The sequence below is a fragment of the Toxotes jaculatrix genome, chromosome 17, assembly GCF_017976425.1.
Source record: "Toxotes jaculatrix isolate fToxJac2 chromosome 17, fToxJac2.pri, whole genome shotgun sequence".
Classification (NCBI taxonomy): Eukaryota; Metazoa; Chordata; class Actinopteri; family Toxotidae; genus Toxotes; species Toxotes jaculatrix.
Window position 1 is genome coordinate 18,665,315 of NC_054410.1, and position 14,477 is coordinate 18,679,791.

Genomic DNA, 14,477 nt, shown 5'->3' on the forward strand with positions numbered 1-14,477 from the left:
ACTATTCTTTCAAATACACACAACAGTTGGATAAGGTCAAACTATCGTAGTTTTCACTGCTTTTAGAATTGGTTTTAGTTAGGAGGGTGGAAAAGGCGGTGCTGCCTACAGGCATGAGTGTACTACTGTGATATGTAATGTCATTATATTATCTCTCACTTACAGGTAATTTTATATGTTATCCACGCACCCTGTAGTGAGTGTTGTGTTAGAGAGATGCAGATGTGTGTTCTTCAAAGGGAGGAAATGCTCTGAAGTGAGATCAATAGTAATTTTATTAAGAGGATATATACTCTGGTGTCAAGTCCTCTCAGCTATAGTAAGGTTTAGCCTCCTCATTGGATCCTGCATCAACCACTTCTTCCTTTTTATATACTGTCTTTATGCACTGTAAAGCAATCTGCAAAGTCTTGATATGGAAAGCTGCTAAATATTTCATCATTAGTGATGTGGTAAACTGAAAATATGGAGGCTCCTCTTGGTCTGGCAGCACATTTACTATAAATACATCCATCAATATACAATGGGGTGAAAAAGTATTTAGTCAGCCACCGACTGTGCAAGTTCTCCCTCTTAAAATGATGACAGAGGCCTGTAATTTTTATCATAGGTACACTTCAACTGTGAGAGACAGAATGTGGAAAAAAAATCCAGGAAATCACATTGTAGGATTTTTAAATAACTTATTTATAAATTCCTGCGTAAAATAAGTATTTGGTCACCTACAAACAAGCAAGATTTCTGGCTCTCACAAACCTGTAACTTCTTCTTTAAGAAGCTCTTCTGTCCTCCACTCGTTACCTGTATTAATGGCACCTGTTTGAACTCGTTATCTGTATAAAAGACACCTGACCACAGCCCCAAAGAGTCAGACTCCAAACTCCACCATGGCCAAGACCAAAGAGCTGTCGAAGGACACCAGGAACAAAATTGTAGACCTGCACATGGCTGGGAAGAGTGAATCTACAATAGGCAAGCAGCTTGGAGTGAATAAATCAACTGTGGGAGCAATTATTAGAAAGTGGAAGACATACAAGGTCATTGATAATCTAGTCAAACTGATCATGAGAACGGTGAGCAAAAATCCCAGAACTACACGGGCCCTGGACCTGGTAAATGACCTGCAGAGAGCTACGCAGACAGGCAATCAAATCCTGCACTATCAGACATGTCCTCCTGCTTAAGCCAGCACATGTTCAGGCCCGTCGAAAGTTTGCCCGTGACCATGTGGATGATCCAGAGGAGGATTGGGAGACTGTCCTGTGGTCAGATGAGACCAAAATAGAAATTTTTGGTAAAAACTCAACTCGTCGTGTTTGGAGGAAGAAGAACACCATACCCACTGTGAAGCATGGGGGTGGAAACATCATGCTTTGGGGCTGTTTTTCTGCAAAGGGAACAGGACGACTGAGCCGTGTTAAGGAAAGAATGAATGGAGCCAGGTATCGTGAGATTTTGAGCAAAAACCTCCTTCCATCAGCGAGAGCATTGAAGATGAGACGTGGCTGGGTCTTCCAGCATGATAATGATCCCAAACACACCGCCCGGGCAACGAAGGAGTGGCTCCGTAAGTAGCATTTCAAGGTCATCATTTTAAGTGGGAGAACTTGCACAATCGCTGGCTGACCCATTGTACTCTTTGCTGTCACTGTGTTGACTGTGAAAAATATTATAAACACAGACACCACAAAGTAATTATAAAACTTTTAATTGTAAAACTCATCCGCATCATTAACAAAAAAAGACACAAATGTACCTGAAACATTACTTAACATAAACTGTTGAAAAATATAAATTTGAACATTTTACATTCCCACCACTTTAATCTTCACAAACAATCTGTTCTATTAAATGTCAGTTTGTTCATCATCCTGTAAAAACAATGGTTTATCTCTGTGAAGATTCAGTGGAGGAGTGTTATTGGAAGGATGTGATTTAGGCTCCTAGGATCCTTCCCTGTCTATACAATATACACCAAGAGAAAAAAAAAGATCAGTTTTTGTCAAGGTGATCATAAGGATGGAAGCATTTACATGTTCACTGAATAATGGATGAGTATTTCTAAGGAAAGCATGACACAGAGCGAGAGGAAGAGAGAAGAGGTAGATTCAATAAGCAGAGAATGTAACAATAAAACCCGGTGAATAACAACAAGGGATACCTTGGTATTTCATGGCCTTCAGTTAAAATCACTTTAACGTGGATACCGTGTCATTACATTATTGAATAGAATTGCAATTGCTGATGTAGTGGTTAGTAAAAAAATGTGATCATCTTTAAAATAACTAGTAATATATTAACAAATATAGAGAATTTGTATGAAAGGCTTCAGGCCAAAAATGCACAGGTATCTTATCAACACTGTATATGGTCTTAAGTTAAGATCTATGGAGATCACGTCTGTTTCTGCTACAGTTTAGCCACTACCCACTGTACTACCAACAGAGATGGCGGTGCATAAATGTTCAGTGGTTAGAAAAGGATAAGCGTCCAAAAGAAAGGAATAATACTGAGGATCTTCCTGTCCAGATTCATGAAGATAGAATCTGGACAGGAAGATCCTAAGTGTTATTCCTTTCTGTCTTGGTCTTGTTTGCACTCACAAGCTTGAAATATTTATTTCCTTACCTTGCATTTATCAGTGTGGGATTTAAGTTGTCACTGAGTTTGTCACAGAAACCAAACGGTAACTCCTACAAATGCAAGATGCACCACTAAAACAAGAGGACAGGACAATGAAATTTAACTGAACGTAGCTTCAAATGTAGGCACTGTGCTGAATGCTTTCTGAAACAACAAAAGCCTGTACAAACTGTCATATGATCACCTAACTATTCAAAACATCATAGCAAAGTGTAATTATTAGCCTCATACATTTAAATTGATCCACATAAAAAAAGTACAAAATGTAAAAATATTTAATGGCACAATGGACAAGGTTCATATAGAAACCAGCATTTTCCCACATATCATTGGAAGCTTCATCAATAACCTGCTAAGTTTAAGATTAAAAATCTCAATGCTTACAATTACACACAGTGAGGTGGAGCATGTTACTGTAATGATTGTAATGATTGTGACTTCCTGGTTTGAATACTCCTTCTGAATGCTCCGGTACTGACAAATAAAACTCACATATAGATGTTTGCAAAGGCCCTTGAACTGCTGGTGACTGCAGTGTTCAGACAACTGGGAAAACAATCCATGTGACTCAAGGTGTGCCCGTTTAACGGCATCCACATCAGATGACGGAGCTCGGTAGCAGTAAAACACTTAAAAAAACAACATCACATGACACTGATGAACAATTCCAGGCAACAGTGAACCCAGGGTGTAAACTAGGTTGTATTAAAAATTTGCCTTTTTATACCTTTAGGCCAATGTTTTCACCTTAATGTGAAAAAGGCGTTAGCATGCTCACCAAATACGACAGGATCTGGGAGGTTAAAAAAAAAAGAACTTTACTGTAGGTCCACCCAAGTGGATGGATCTGTTCAATATGTAAACAAGGACTGACAACAATTTGCCACTGATCATTTCAATCCAAAATGTGGCACCTACTTTGAAGGAAAACGGCTGTGATCTAATGCTCAGAGGTCAGAGTGTGAGACATATAGTCTGAAATCATGTAGTAGACCTGTAACATGTAGTATTAGTCTTCTATCAAAATTCAAGGAATTACTTAATAAAATAAAACCCTGATTTCTTTCTGGAGTTTTAATGTCCAGTGATACTTAAAGGCTCCAAGTTGAAAACACAAATCCTCTCTTACCTCTCCACTAAGGGAACAGAAAAATAATAGCCCAATTCTGAATGGAAGTGCTGGTGATTAGCATTAAAGGAAAAAAAATGCTTCTGTTTCTATTTCTCCTTCAAGGGGATTCAAACCCGTGAGTCCTTGTTGTGTGTGCCTGTTGGCACGAGAGGCAGCTTACCGACTGGTGTCGCTGTTCGCTGAGAAGTGTAGTGAATTGTGGGAGCGTTGGGACAAATGTACCGCTGTGTGCATTGTTCATGTGTTTGAGTGTGTCTCCTAATGTGTGACTGCATGTGTGTGTGTGTGTATGTGTGTGTTTGGGCAATGTGTGTACGCCTCAGCAGTTTAGTATGGGTCTGTTTCTGTCTGGTCTGAATGGGAACACGGAGCTGTCAGAGTCGGCCTTCCCTCTGTGGGGACCCAGCGTAGCCACAGCCTGGAAAACAGCACACACATACTCGAATGTCAAAATATGCCAGCACACACAAACACCACCGGGGGTTGGGGGGGCATAGACACAGAGACACACCCTTGCATATTGCACACATACACACCTTTCTGATGGCGGTCCAGTCCTCCAGGATGTCCAAGTCAGGTAGCATATAGACAATATATGGGCGTGGACAGGGTTAAGGACAGTTACATACCAGTATTTGACATTTTTCAGAATCATTACAAGAAGAAATGCTTAGTGGGAGTATCTGTATGAGCAGTAACAGAGGTATTAGCAGTAAAGGGATATCAGACACCACTGAAGGTCTTCTCCTCTTCTTGTCAGGACTTAAAGCATCTCTCCTCTTCTTCCTCCCTGACAACTCATCATTCCACAGCTCTGAAAGAAAGACGGAGACAAAGACAAAAAGATTACAATGCTTTGTGTGTGCAGTGAGTGTAATATGCTGTGCTGGACGTGTGTAGTGTCTTCTTATTACTGTCATTACGATGTGTTGTCTTTAGTTGCACATGAATGAGATAACACAATGTGGCGACTGTGTTCTGTGTGAATTACCTGATGTAATATCTATGCTGTGTCTGTCCTCCTCCAGTCTTCTAATTTTCTCCTCCAGTTCACTCTGTACTGTATCAAACAGCAGCAGCTTCTCACTCTGCACACACACAAAAACCCACACTATCATGTAAAACACAGAGCTCACACACAAGCATGCTTCTCTAATCAGTGCATCTTGGACTCCAAGTGAACGTTTGAGCCACATTTGAAGAAATTCCCTCCAGGCGTTCCTGAGATACCGTGTTCACGGATCAAAGGACGGACGGACAAACAAACGGATGGACACACAACCCAGGGAGGCATAGTTAAAACATTTCAATGACTCATAGTGCCAAGGACTCAAGAGACATTGGATTTGCTTTGTAATACTGTTTTTGTAAGCAGGAGGTAATTAAAGTGTGTGTGTGTGTGTGTCTAACCTCCCAGTGCTGGCACGCTGCCTGGATCTCACACTGATACTTGTTCTTCACAGACTCCAGACACAGCTCTCTGTAGATACCTGCCAAAGACATGAAGTCGGAGTGAATAAGGACACCAGAGTGTGTACGACTTCATATGTTTGTGTGTGTGTGTGTGTCTTAAAAGTTACCTGCCACTTTGGTGCGGACCTGCATGTTCTCCAGCAGCACCGCCAGAGGCTCCAGATATTCTGCTGCCCGGCCAGCTTCCACCTCTGCCAACTTGCTGTTCACTTGACTGAGACGCTCACGATACAGCCTGCACACAAACACAAATATAAATAATGATGCAACTCGTTATTTGTGAATTTTATTTTTTGTTTTTAATTCAAATTTTAGAACAAACATTACAGATATCAGCTTCAGGCTTACTGGTCTTTTAAATCAGTGAACTGTTTCTCCAGGTTGGACATTTCATCCAGGCACTCCATCCTCCTCCGCTCACAGTCCTCCTCATCCATTTCTGGAACATCATCAAGTATCCAACACACATACACACACACACCTCTGGGTTAAGTATTAGAAAACCAAGCTGTGATAGAAGAAGGAAGAAGCTCAGGAGCTGATATGGAAGCGAAACCTGGCAGAGGTACACATATTTGGCCTGCAAACAGTTTCCATTTGCACACACCGTGTATCAATCACATTATCAATCCACTCCAACACATGATTCATTTAAAATACTGTTGATCCACATTTTGCACATCACAGCAGATTAATCTCTGCTCCTTTTTTTAAATCATCCAAAGCCCAACAGAACTGAGAGAGTTCTGCTTGTTTTCTAGGGTTTCAGAGTTTCTCACCTGAGCTGTCTCCATCCTCAGAGACAGAGGAGGTGTCAGAATCCTCCTCCTCTGAGCTGGACGCCTCCTGCTCCTGCTCTTCCACCTCCATCTCCTCTGCTGTACTTTCCTTTTTCTCCCGGTCACGGTGCACCGGCATGGCAGCAAATCAACTTCAAGACTGATGGTGTTAGATTGAAAGAAAGAAAAGTCAGGCTCTTTTGGAAGTTTTACCTACAACATTACAGCTTTACATTTGATTCCATTAGTTCAGATTTAGGCCTACAGAGAATAAAAAGCTAAGAGGTTTTAAACCATGCGCAAACTTTGCATCCACTGGGAGTCATTAGCAATTCTGCTTGTACATCAGAGACCAAAATGCATGATCTCATTATTGCTGCTGTTTTCCCATCTGCATGGTGTGTAATTATATCTGCATGAGAGTGTAATAGCTTAGAAGCGACTTCACAGAGCAGTCGTTTTACACCTGGCATGAGAGACATGATTACATGTTTGAATGTGAAAAGCAGCATTACTATTTGGTCGTAACAATTTTTCCACTAATGCATCACTGTTTAACGAGCTCTGACTTGTTAAACAGTTAACTCAGATGATGTATCTACATTACTGTTTTTTCATCCATTTGACATGTACTGTTGCCATTGACGTTTACCAAATGCTGATTGCAGTATTGTGGTGTATCCATCTAAATTCTATTTCAAGTGAACGATGTTTTATTCATATTTTTTCTACATTTAGTTATATTTTTCTGGTGAATCAATTTGAAATGTTGTGGGAAATACGTTATATGCAACGTCAATAAGCACCCCTGAAAACAATGAACCCCAAATTGGTAGAAAGGTTTATAATATTGCTTCATACTAGATACACTATTAAAAGTTACTCACGCAAATCAATTTGAATTTACTAGGGGATTTAGCTGTTTGACTTTGTAACTGTTAAACTAGAGTAAATAATAAACATTAACAAATGACAACACGACAAGTTAGCATTCCGTTAGCATGTTAGCAAGTCAGTGTAGTTTGGTAGCAAGCAAGATGGGAACGGTATGTTGTTAGAAAACACTAACAAGGAAGCTTAAAACTAGATCGTAACTCACAAGATGCGGAGGTGTTTGGCGTCTGTGAGAATACTGAAATAAAACCAATCTCAGAGAAAATAAGCTTAACCGTTTTTTCCCCTCGGTTACAATCTCACTCGTGTCCCAGCTAAGCTAAAAACAAATCTCAACACGGCGCTCTTATTTCTATAGGGAACTGTAGTTTTCTGCATTGCTAATATTGGCATCACATAAGGTGTAACAACCGGGCGTTAACTACGTTACCCAGGATTCACCATTCTAGTTTGAGGCGGAGAGTTCGAGCAGAATTGTCGAAAGGCGTTTAAAACTTTAACGCCATCCAAACCGAAAACGCTGTTTGTAACAGACGTACATTGCAGTTTTATGACACAAGTATTTGATTTTGTTCAAACTGGGTAAACAAAGTTTGCATATTATTGAAATACACTGGCGGTGAATTTCTCTGGTATCCATTATTTTGTTTTCCCTACTCCGCCATGATGTTTTCTAAGTGAACAGCGGAGCTAGCTAACCAGTCAGTTTAGCCTTCTGGCTGTTGGGGAAAGGGAGGTGCAATGGATGGATGCTTTGCCCCGCTACGTTTCAGATATTTGCGTTAGTTTAAACAGAATGCGTCCTCTCCGACAAAATCTACCCCTTAGTATACTCCGCGCTATTGCGGAGGACTGCTAATTCGCACCGCAACGTTAATAAATGACCCAGGAGTATCGGCGTTTCGTTATAGTGTTAAGATTAACGCTAGCTGGGGCTGTGTAAGTGGCTACACAGCTAGCTCCTCCTTGCTGTCTACCATCGCATTCTTGTCTCTCCTGCCTCAGGAATGTTCTCCAAAAAGCCTCATGGGGACGTTAAAAAATCAACACAGAAAGTGTTGGACCCAAAGAAGGACGTGTTGACGAGGCTCAAACATCTTAGAATTGTCATTGGTAAGTTAAAAGTCTCTATCAAGCAGCTAACAGGTTAACCTTTGCGTGCCAGTCTGTGCATATAGGGAATGTCACACCAAACTCATTTCGAAAATCACGAAATTCAAAGCTGTTTGGCATGTTAACAGAGACAGGGGCATTTTATGACAAACTTTTAGACGATTTCAAGTTTTTTAGTATCCACTCGTGCATTCGGCATCACACCTGTAGTGATTGTCAAGCGGTTTACCCCTTGTCATTTTTCAGTATTTGTTATCGCCTTTTCCTCTCAGAGCGACTACATTGTGCAGTAATTGGTCTTTTACATGCAGGGTAAAAGTGAAAGATGGTCGAGTTATAAGAGGGTTTAAAGACGTGCTGTATGTTGTGTGTAAGAGACAGATTGTCAAATTTTGACAGGAGAATCTGTTTTTCGCACCGTGTGAGAACATGTATATTTAGCTAACGGCTGAAAATATTTAGGCACAGTGATGCTACACATTGTGAGTCAGGCTGTTGTGATTTCTCCAGGAGTGTGCCTGAGTCCCGGACAAAGACCTGGTGTGTTAGAAAGGCTGTGGGTTTTTTGGGGGGTTTTTTTGGTTGTTGTTTTTTTTAAGTTGTGTTACCACACAACACCAAGTACAGTATTTTGAATGTGTAGAAAGAACAGGGAAGATGACAGGGTAATGAGTATGAATATGTGATGGATGTGTGAGAAACTGTGCGTGTGTGTATATCTTTCACTGATACACACTTGCTCTCACACATGTACACACCCACAGACACACACACACACACACTGACCCGAGAGGGAAACAGCCACTATTATTTCCTCTCTGTGTCCAGTTCGGTAGCTAAACTTCCTGTTTCTATTGTATGAGCTACTGGGCTGTGTGTGTGTCTGTGTGTGTGTGTGTGTGAGAGAGAGAGAGAGAGAGAGAGAGAAAAGGGGTGTGCCCCCTCTCTGTGCTCTATGGGGAATGCAAGACCTGGATAACGATCACAGACGCACACAAACACATTTGCAGCGACTTTCTTTGAGAGGGAATACTCAGACAGCTGAACAATAGCTAACCACACAGTTTTAATGATCATGGTGCCAGACCACCACTTCAAGATAGTGCATATGGGCACTGTTAGTTCTGGCACTGACAAGAATTGATATCTGAAGCAAGGCCACTTTAAACAGTAAACATTAACCCCCCCAGCAAGAATTACATCAGCAACTTGTCCATGCTGTTGATGTTATTTATGTCGCTATCATGCCCATGAAAATGATTTTCTTTACCATCGAAACAATGTTTACGGTGAATGGAGAGTGAGCAATAAGAGTGTGGGCTACTTTTTTTAACGTTTTGGAATAGAATAGTTCATACCTGATCTGAAAGAATCATTCAACAAGAAGCTGTTTCACTGCTTTGTAATCCCTTTGATGCAATCAGGTTATTAAGTAACTGCTCACAAGCCCTGTTTTGGCCTTGTTGTTGATGCCACACAAAAAACCCTCAAACTCACTGAGGAACGTGTTTTTACTTAACATTTTGCTATTCTGTTCTATGCTCTTCTTTTTTAATGACATTTTCTTATTCAGAGTATTGTTGTAGTCTAGGTAAAAACAGAAATCAGACTATTATTGGAACCTCAGAGTAAAGCAGGTAAGTTGTGCCAAGCATCCTGGAGAATTAAAATTCCTCTGTGAATTTAATAGTAGTTTCATAGTTTCATCTCTCTCTTCATGTAATTCCAGGCCAAGAATCAAAATATCTAAAGAGCCTAAAACTTTTGTGTATTTTTAGTCTGCAGGGACTCAAAAAAATGAGGTCTAAACTGAGGTAGCATTCAAAGCTATTATCCAGCACTGCTTTATCCATGCAAGAGCGGGTGAATCATTTGCTATGCATTTTGTAGAAAAGCGACGTCTGTACAAGAGATGGCAATCAGGTGTTGACAAAGGCAGTGTTAAAAATATCAGTCCCCAGAGGAAAAGATAGAAAACCACTCAGCTAGGCCACTGACACCTTACAAGGGCAATCACTATGGCACAGAACACACGGCCTGTGTGTGGGCAGGCGGGCGTGTGGCAGAATTTAGCTTTCAGACTTCATGTAAACAAACCTAGAGACTATCACCAGAGGCTCTTTTGAGTGTGTCTATACCTGTGCACATACTTGTGTGTGTCAGTGCATAGCTTAACGTCCTGCATGCTTGTGGGTTGTTGTTGTTGTTGTTGGGGTTTTTTTCAGTTTTGACTGTGAACCATAGTGGTTGTTGTATTTTCAATATGAGCATGTGTTTTATCTCACTGCCTGAGTCAGTGTGTCTCCTTCCTAATGACAGCCAGCAATGTTGAGGAAGAGATTAAGTCCAGAACACATGAAGGTAAACTTCCGATCCTTTAGAAGAGCGTGTATCTTAAAGTGCATCTGGGATCGAGACTGGACTGAGAGTCTTTTCTGCTGTGGCTTGACATTACACGAGCGTATTTAGAGAACCCAGATGCTGCGGTGAGGTTAAGTTTCTCAGATGTACTTCCCGTGATGAAAACTCAAAAACGTGTGGTTTTCACAACACAGCTTTTTTTTTTCTTTTTTCTTATAGATGTTTTTAGACTTCTGAGGAGCACATTTGATGTTTTGTATAGTGGTGGGGCTCATGTTCAAATGAGCAATATCAGCAACTGAGGTGATGGATCAAAATGGGGACAGATTTGGAATTAGATGAAGTGTTTTCAGCATTGGGAAAGTTTAATTTTTCTGGAGGAACCAATTTTGACCTTGATGTTCATCCCCTGAGTGTGTGAGTAATGTTAGTTAATTCATTGGTTCCTCTCTCATTTTCCAGAAAATGCAGAGCCTGCAGAGCTGAAACAGTTCTTTGACCTGAACTACTCCCATATCTACTATGTCTTCTTTGAGAACTTTGTCACCATCGAGGTCAGCCTCAAGCAAAAAGGTAAGTTTCACTGATGCTCAAAGTCAAGAACAAAACTTTAACAGGGTAGGCTGGGTTTACATAAAGCAATAAAACACAGCTATTAAAGCTGTAATATGATGCTGTCTTCAAGCTAGTCTCTGTGTTTCAGGTCATAAGTCTCAGAGGGAGGAGCTGGACTCAATCCTCTTCATCTTTGAGGTAATGAAATATCACAAATTTCTACCCAAAATGAAAGTCTGGAGAAAACTGTTGGATAACTTTCTGTAGGTGCTCTTAGTCAGTACCACAACACCAGCTGGCATTGACCTCAGCCTAAGACCACCAGCGTTTATGCAACACTCAGAATTGAGTGGTGGTGCTTAGAGTAGCCAGGATAAGATAGCAGGGAGTGTGTCTGTGTTACTGACCTCCATTTGTCCCCTTCACACTCCAAAAACTCCTCTTTAAATTCAGAACAGGCCTGAGCAAGGCGGGGGGGCTAGTAAAAGAATATGCATAATATAGGTTTTTTTTTTTTTTTAGATTTCAGGTCATTATCCATTCCTAGTTGATAGGCCAAATATATAAAACTTGCAGCAAAATATTGCAACTAATAATTATTATTTTCTCATTAATTTAATCCTTTTTTTTCACCAGAAAATCCTCCAGCTCCTACCAGAGAGAATCCAGAGCCGATGGCAGTTTCACAGCATCGGTAACACACAAAACCGCACTCAGTCCCTTTCTTAAAACATGTTACAGTTGCTTTTGTACATGAAAGATCAGATAGTCCCCGAAAACTATGTGTTGTTGAATCAGGTTTAACCAGTCTTGAACAGTGTGGCCACTCACATGACAGATTATTTCATGCAATGTGAAGAGACCTTCTAGCACCAGAACATAGCATAGTGAAAAATCCATGGCTGGATGTTGCCAGTCTGCAGTTGCAGCAGCATTTCAACATTGCGTTTCCATTTTCCTTAAGATGTCTTTACCACAATTTGACAACTTATTATTTCCCCAAATGCAGACGAATGTAAAGTGAACTGCTGGCTAACTTTGATTATAGTTGTTTTACTCCGTGGCTGTAAATGACCAAGCTGAAATGTCTTTGTCTTTCTCTCGCAGGGCTGATTCTCAAGAAGCTGTTACATACCGGAAACTCCTTAAAGGTGCTCTTCTGTTTTGTTTCCTGTCAATCATATCGCCCACATCCTAAACCTCTGGCCTCCTATTAGGACACATTCAAGCTCTTCATAATACGGGGAAAAAGTAAATGCTGCAAGAAACATGTACTAATCTGGTTTCTGTTCATGCCTCTTCTCTCTTCTTCATCTGTCTTCCACATCATAGATCCGTCGTGAAGGTGTGCGCCTGTTCCTGCTGTGGATGCAGGCGTTACAGAGTAACGCAGAACGCGAGCAGCTCTGCATGTTTGCCTGTTTGATTCCTGGCTTCCCAGCGCCACTCTGCCACGGGACCCCACGCACCCTGGACACGCTGATCAACCCACCTCTGAGTTTGACAGAGAGTTAGTACAATAAACCATCTCACACACACACATACAGGGGAGTTAAACTGATAAATAGGCTCAACATTTAACTCGGTTAAAAAAAAACAAAAACAGGCACTGTTACACACTTTTAACAAGACATGATAGCTTGTGCAACATTTGGAACCTCGTTCATTTTTTTCCACAATTTATACAGAGATCAGACAAATGATAACATGGCAGCAACACTACACTATTCATTATAATAGTGTATTGATAATAGGTCCTTCTGCTTCTAACCCTCTGCAGCTCAGGTGACCCCAGAAGAGATCACTCCACTGGTTCCTCCCCAGTCGGGTGACAAGAATCAGGAAGACCTCACCGCCTACTTCCTGGAAGCGCTACTGAAATACATGGTAAACCAGGTATTATCATTATTTCTTACTAACACAGCTAACACAAAATAAATACTGATACCATACTAATGCCACTAATGCTAAACAAATGGGAGGTAACCAGTTACTGATACAATGCAAGCTTCTTATCTTGTACAAACATGGTGGTAGATAAAGCATTCATCTGATCCCTTACTGGTATCACTAACTCCCTCAAATACAAGTTTCTTCCCTTATTGACACAAACTGACTTTGTTCTGCCATTTCCTCCTCTTGCTATCACATACACATGCATGCAGTCATGCACATGGTGATAACATTCTCCCATTAAAACAATGGCGCTCTTCTCCACTTGACCCTATTTTGTGTGTGCGATGCTCTGTATAACACAAGCTTGTTTGTCTTTGTGTGTGTGTGTGTGTGTGTGTGTGTGTGTGTGTGTGTGTGTGTCCACCAGGCCAAGTCTCTAGAGTGGCGTTGTAAAGAGAACCATGAACGTGGCTTTAGCTTCCTCTTTGGTCACTTCAGGAAGTTTTACCTTCCTCACATCTTTCCCAACTTTGCCATGGAAACCAGCCTCTACAACCCCATACTGGGTCAGTACAATGAAGCCACTAAGAGCTACTTTATACTGTAAATCCAAAAACTCATTGGAACACACTGACTGAACAGTGATATTATAACACTGCAGTTATACATCACATAAGTAAAGATTTTCCTCTTTCCCTTTAGACGTGCCTCCGATACGCCCTAAGCCCTACTACAGTCTGGTTCGCAGGGAGCAGGACAGTGGTGAAACTGTGTACTGCACCAAGGAGAGCTTCCTTCAGGCCCGAGTCATCTTCATACGCTGGCTGGTTTCCTTCTGGCTGGAGCCGCGACCCAACACACACACACACATCCCAGGAACAGAGGGAGAGAGCGTCCCCAAGAACATACAGGTAAATGTTGTTGTAAATTACTAGGCTTGGTATTTTGTTACTGTGTGATTTGCTAAATGAGCTAAACTGCTCATGCTAGCCACCTGGGTATTCTTCTGTTTATTCTAAACACACTAGAAATGTACAAGACATTACTTCCTGAGGTTTAGAGGGGTTTTAAAGGGATATCTGTAACATGAAAAGGTAAACAACTGTCCATTATTCATCCAGTTTCTCTTTATTTTCTTACCTCACTGTATAACCTGTGTAAATCTTGACCTGCAGCGAGCAGCAGCCGGCCTTGCAGCTCGCTCTGCAGGCAGCTCAGACGACAGCGGCGGAGGTGGAATTCGGTCTGACAGCCACCTGGAGAGTAGCGGGGGTTTGTCCGGGCCAGGAGGAGGCAGCATGGGGCTGTCGGGGGGTCCGGGGCTTGGGAATGAGCCCGAGCAGAGCCACTCCAACACATCTACACTGACTGAGAGGGAACCCAGCTCCTCCTCACTCTGCTCCATGGACGAGGAGCAACTGACGGACATGGAGGTGGTGAGGAGAGTGCTGACCAGCTCCAGAACCAACGTCAACTTCATCACAGAGATCTTTAGACAGGTGAAGAAGAAATAACTGTTTTATGCAGCAATTCCAGTGTGTCACACCTTTGACAACCTCTTTGATGGTGTGTTATGTCATTGGAGTGGATCCAGTTGTTTTTCTATTAAAAGATTTTATGTGCAGTATCAC

The 14,477-nt window shown here is 41.5% G+C and overlaps 2 protein-coding genes across 11 annotated transcripts in view; one reads left to right on the forward strand and one right to left on the reverse strand.

Annotated features, from left to right (window-relative positions):
- Positions 1-1,675: 1,675 nt before the first annotated feature.
- brms1la (BRMS1 like transcriptional repressor a) lies at positions 1,676-7,263 on the reverse strand. 4 transcript variants are annotated; one of them, XR_005896254.1, is made up of 11 exons: positions 7,127-7,263; positions 6,028-6,187; positions 5,597-5,687; positions 5,356-5,483; positions 5,186-5,265; positions 4,767-4,863; positions 4,500-4,589; positions 4,312-4,376; positions 3,136-4,193; positions 2,629-2,714; positions 1,676-1,960 (listed from the first exon to the last, which is right to left on the reverse strand). XR_005896254.1 is itself a non-coding variant. In XM_041061210.1 (9 exons), the coding sequence occupies exons 2-9, from the start codon at positions 6,164-6,166 to the stop codon at positions 4,095-4,097; spliced, it is 789 nt and encodes a 262-aa protein (XP_040917144.1). In that variant the 5' UTR covers positions 6,167-6,187; positions 7,127-7,263; the 3' UTR covers positions 2,903-4,094. The 4 variants fall into 4 exon arrangements, 1 of the variants encoding a protein (XP_040917144.1); XR_005896253.1 differs by having other exon boundaries at positions 1,676-2,714; XR_005896252.1 differs by lacking the exons at positions 1,676-1,960; positions 2,629-2,714 and having other exon boundaries at positions 2,903-3,272; positions 3,371-4,193.
- A 365-nt stretch (positions 7,264-7,628) lies between these two features.
- Positions 7,629-14,477, forward strand: part of ralgapa1 (Ral GTPase activating protein catalytic subunit alpha 1) — a 59,942-nt gene continuing 53,093 nt past the window's right edge. For 6 of the 7 annotated variants that reach the window (XM_041060335.1, XM_041060334.1, XM_041060328.1 and 3 more), the window contains exons 1-10: positions 7,629-8,034; positions 10,858-10,968; positions 11,099-11,148; positions 11,587-11,644; positions 12,058-12,101; positions 12,283-12,460; positions 12,731-12,846; positions 13,274-13,412; positions 13,549-13,757; positions 14,022-14,345. In XM_041060335.1, the coding sequence (XP_040916269.1) occupies positions 7,929-8,034; positions 10,858-10,968; positions 11,099-11,148; positions 11,587-11,644; positions 12,058-12,101; positions 12,283-12,460; positions 12,731-12,846; positions 13,274-13,412; positions 13,549-13,757; positions 14,022-14,345 (1,335 nt within the window). In that variant the 5' untranslated portion in view covers positions 7,629-7,928. The remainder of the gene's footprint in view (positions 8,035-10,857; positions 10,969-11,098; positions 11,149-11,586; positions 11,645-12,057; positions 12,102-12,282; positions 12,461-12,730; positions 12,847-13,273; positions 13,413-13,548; positions 13,758-14,021; positions 14,346-14,477) is intronic. The other variant, XM_041060331.1, reaches the window with a different exon arrangement.

Excerpts from the sequence above, each read along its gene's own strand:
- brms1la (XM_041061210.1), bottom strand. The coding sequence starts at position 6,166 with ATGCCGGTGCACCGTGACCGGGAGAAAAAGGAAAGTACAGCAGAGGAG. Across the intron at positions 4,590-4,766 it reads CAGCATAGATATTACATCAG|AGCTGTGGAATGATGAGTTG; the intron begins GTAATTCACACA and ends TCTTTCTTTCAG. Across the intron at positions 4,377-4,499 it reads AAGACCTTCAGTGGTGTCTG|GCCCATATATTGTCTATATG; the intron begins ATATCCCTTTAC and ends AACCCTGTCCAC.